General features: G+C 43.1%; 1 protein-coding gene across 7 annotated transcripts in view; it reads left to right on the forward strand.

The window, feature by feature from the left end:
- Positions 1 to 3,028, forward strand: part of reep3b (receptor accessory protein 3b) — a 49,125-nt gene extending 46,097 nt beyond the window's left edge. For all 7 annotated transcript variants that reach the window (XM_080834873.1, XM_080834875.1, XM_080834874.1 and 4 more), the window contains 2 exons: positions 1,221 to 1,366; positions 1,556 to 3,028. In XM_080834873.1, the coding sequence (XP_080690999.1) occupies positions 1,221 to 1,366; positions 1,556 to 1,627 (218 nt within the window). In that variant the 3' untranslated portion in view covers positions 1,628 to 3,028. The remainder of the gene's footprint in view (positions 1 to 1,220; positions 1,367 to 1,555) is intronic.
- Positions 3,029 to 3,646: the final 618 nt, after the last annotated feature.

A 3,646-nucleotide genomic window follows, 5' to 3' on the forward strand; every position in this document is an offset into this window, starting at 1 on the left:
TAGCTGTAAGTAATGCTAGGGCTTAGATGCTAGCTGTAAGTAATGCTAGGGGTGAGATGCTAGCTGTAAGTAATGCTAGGGCTTAGATGCTAGCTGTAAGTAATGCTAGGGGTGAGATGCTAGCTGTAAGTGATGCTAGGGGTTAGATGCTAGCTGTAAGTCTGTAAGTAATGCTAGGGGTTAGATGCTAGCTGTAAGTAATGCTAGGGGTTAGATGCTAGCTGTAAGTAATGCTAGGGCTTAGATGCTAGCTGTAAGTAATGCTAGGGGTGAGATGCTAGGTGTAAGTAATACTAGGGGTTAGATGCTAGCTGTAAGTAATGCTAGGGGTTAGATGCTAGCTGTAAGTAATGCTAGGGCTTAGATGCTAGCTGTAAGTAATGCTAGGGGTGAGATGCTAGCTGTAAGTAATGCTAGGGCTTAGATGCTAGCTGTAAGTAATGCTAGGGGTGAGATGCTAGCTGTAAGTGATGCTAGGGGTTAGATGCTAGCTGTAAGTCTGTAAGTAATGCTAGGGGTTAGATGCTAGCTGTAAGTAATGCTAGGGGTTAGATGCTAGCTGTAAGTCTGCATTACCAGATGCAGGCTGATGCATATTGGATATTGATCTGCTGCAACTGGAAATGCAAAATGAACCAGATCTGAGAATCCTAGGTCGTCCTAGGTCTCATGGCATGCTTGACCAAATTCAACCACAACAAACAAACAGACAAACAACGACTGAGCTTGAGTCTCATCAGCATTTGCTGAAAACATTAACTTCACTGACTCCATCAGTGCCTGGGCAAACAGAACACTCTCCACACACACACACACACACACACACACATTCTGGCTGCAGCTGATCCAACAGCAGTGATGGACCGTGTGTGTGTGTGTGTGTGTGTTTGTATGTGAATCTGATCCAACAGCATTGATGGACCTGGTGTGTGTGTGTGTGTGTGTGTGTGTGTGTGTGTGTGTGAATCTGATCCAACAGCATTGATGGACCTGGTGTGTGTGTGTGTGTGTTTTGCTAGAGTCTGGTTCAGTAGCCACTGCCGTGTGAAGGTGACGGTCATGGTGGGATTTGTGTGTAGAGTAGAAAACTGTCCGGCAGAAGTTCATGATCTGTGTGAAAATAAGTGTACAAAAGGTTGAAGAGTGGGTGTAGGTGTGTAAGTATTAGGAAGCTGATGGTGTGTGTGTGTGTGTGTGTGTGTGTGTGTGTGTGTTTGTAGGAGACTACTACGAGTATGAACAGGACGAGCGTACCGATGATGATGATGCAGAAGAGCCCATATTCTCAGAGGACGAGGCAGTGAGTCAACGTGGCGTACGCCGATCCCAAAGCGTCAAGATCACACGCTCCAAATTACGCAAGGACGTAAGTGAAAACACACACACCCACGCACACACACACACACACTCTCTCTCTCACACTCAGAATACCGTGTAAGAGGCAATATTAGGGCCTTGAGTTTAGTGTTCCTTGTAAATTGATAAGCATTTTCCTGAATAACCAATCGTGTGTGTGTGTGTGTGTGTTTTTGTGTGTGTGTGTGTGTGTGTGTAGGCTCGTTATGGCTCCCTGCGAATCAAAACCAAGAAAAGACCTGCATTGAACACCATCAACTATGCACCATAGAAACAGCCCAGAGCAAGACTACTGATCTGAAGAGGCATTGGAGTTCTGGGATTGTGTGTGTGTGTGTGTGTGTGTGCGTGTGTGTGCGTGTGTGTGCCTACATAAGTATGCGTGTTTGTAAGTGTATGTGTATTTGCACCTTACATTAGTATGTGCATATGAGTGTGTGTGTACATGCATCTATGCATACGTGTGTGTGTGTGTGTGTGTGTGTGTCCTAATAGAAACCCATGACAGTGTTGGAGTGTAATCCAGTGCTTTGCATCTAGAGCTTCTTTCCTGGGTGGCGGGTTGCTCTGTCTCTCTCCTGTCTTCTCCACACTGAAAGACACCCTCACCCCGCCCCCCAAAATTCGTTGCAATACTAAGTGTGGCTATTTATTATTATTATTTTTATCATCAAAGAAACATGTATCATATGTTCTGACAGAGGTTATCACGGGGAGAGAATTGTATGTTAGTTATTTTTAAGTGTGTTTTCTTTTAAGAGTAGATTTTTAATGTATCGTGCTTCATGTCCATTTCCTGAATTGGAAAGGATTCAAGGTACTAGTTTTCTTTTCTCATTAGTGCATTTAGTTTGACGCATTTTTTTCTCATTGTACTGGATGTGGGTCAGTTTTATTTGTCTAGTATCTGTTAGCTGTGTGTAACATGCTGCCTTGCAGGCTATGCATTAGGAAGTAGCTTTTTTTGGAGTAATGTTTCAAGGACAATCTTAAATGAGTTATTTTATTCTTGCCGACGCACTTGAAAGAGAACCTTCTACCAGCTGACCAAAAGTGTCCCTTAATCGCTCCGTTAAGTGAGCTGAAATACCAAAACAAGTCAAAGAAAGGGATGGGTTTTTTTTTTAAATATGTTAGTGCGTGTTTGTATGAATGCATCTGATAAGAGACTGGCTAGTCCAGAACCCACAGATGCAGTTTTTGCTGAAAATGTTGCAAGAAGAAGAAAAAGAAGAAGAAGAAGAAGAAGAAAGAAAACTCTTTTGCACATCATCATCATCACGAGGTCCTGGTTCCTCCCCCCTTCATCTCATTGAGGCGTGTTGTGATTGTCCTTAGGAGACTTGGAGAAGATGTCTCTCTCTCTCTCTCTCTCTCTCTCTCTCTCTCTCTCTCTCTCTCGCTCTCATTGAGGCGTGTTGTGATTGTCCTTAGGAGACTTGGAGAAGATGTCTCTCTCTCTCTCTCTCTCTCTCTCTCTCTCTCTCTCTCTTGCTCTCTGCACCAAAGTCGCTCTCTCACTCTCGCTCTGTCGCTCTCTCTTTCTCTTTTTTTTAAATCAGGTGTCCAGGCACTGACAGGTGATGGACACTTGTGATTGGGTGATTTATATTTTGCTTTCTTTGTACAGGAATTGCACTAGTGTGATTTTTGAATAAAGTTTGAGAAATAATATTGATAAACCTGTGTCTCATCTTTCCCCAGCCTCACTGTAGTTATACTGAAAGTGTTGCGCGACTGAGACGTTATTTAGTCTTGTATCTGTAAGTCTGGTTGCATCAATCAATCAATCAATCAATGTATGTATTTGATCAAGAGGGACGGTGTACATTCATGAACATTTAAAATGTAAACGCACTCAATTATAGCCAAAAGGCTAGTTTCCATTGGCAGTCCCCCTGCCATGAGTCGGGTGTTGAGAGACCGTAACCCCCTCTGAAGCATGTTGCTTTGGAGAGGGGCATCTCTGTTCCTGCCCTTCAATCACTGAACGTATTCGTAGGGATAGGCGCGCTCTACTTATAAACAAATATATAAATGCGTTTTCGGGTGCACGTAAAAGAATGTAAACTATTGGTAGAATGAAAACCGCACTCTCAAGCTTTTCTCTTTTAACAATAAGACCAGTTAATTTTAGTACAGACGCGTTTCGGCCTTACGCCATCGTCATCATGTACTAAAATAAACTGGTCTTATTGTTAAAAGAGAAAAGCTTGAGAGTGCGGTTTTCATTCTACCAATACTTCAATCAATGAACCCCAGACCATGAGTGCTGTGTTTGGAGGTGCGG

Source organism: Sprattus sprattus (genome assembly GCF_963457725.1).
Source record: "Sprattus sprattus genome assembly, chromosome: 3".
Classification (NCBI taxonomy): domain Eukaryota; kingdom Metazoa; phylum Chordata; class Actinopteri; order Clupeiformes; family Clupeidae; genus Sprattus; species Sprattus sprattus.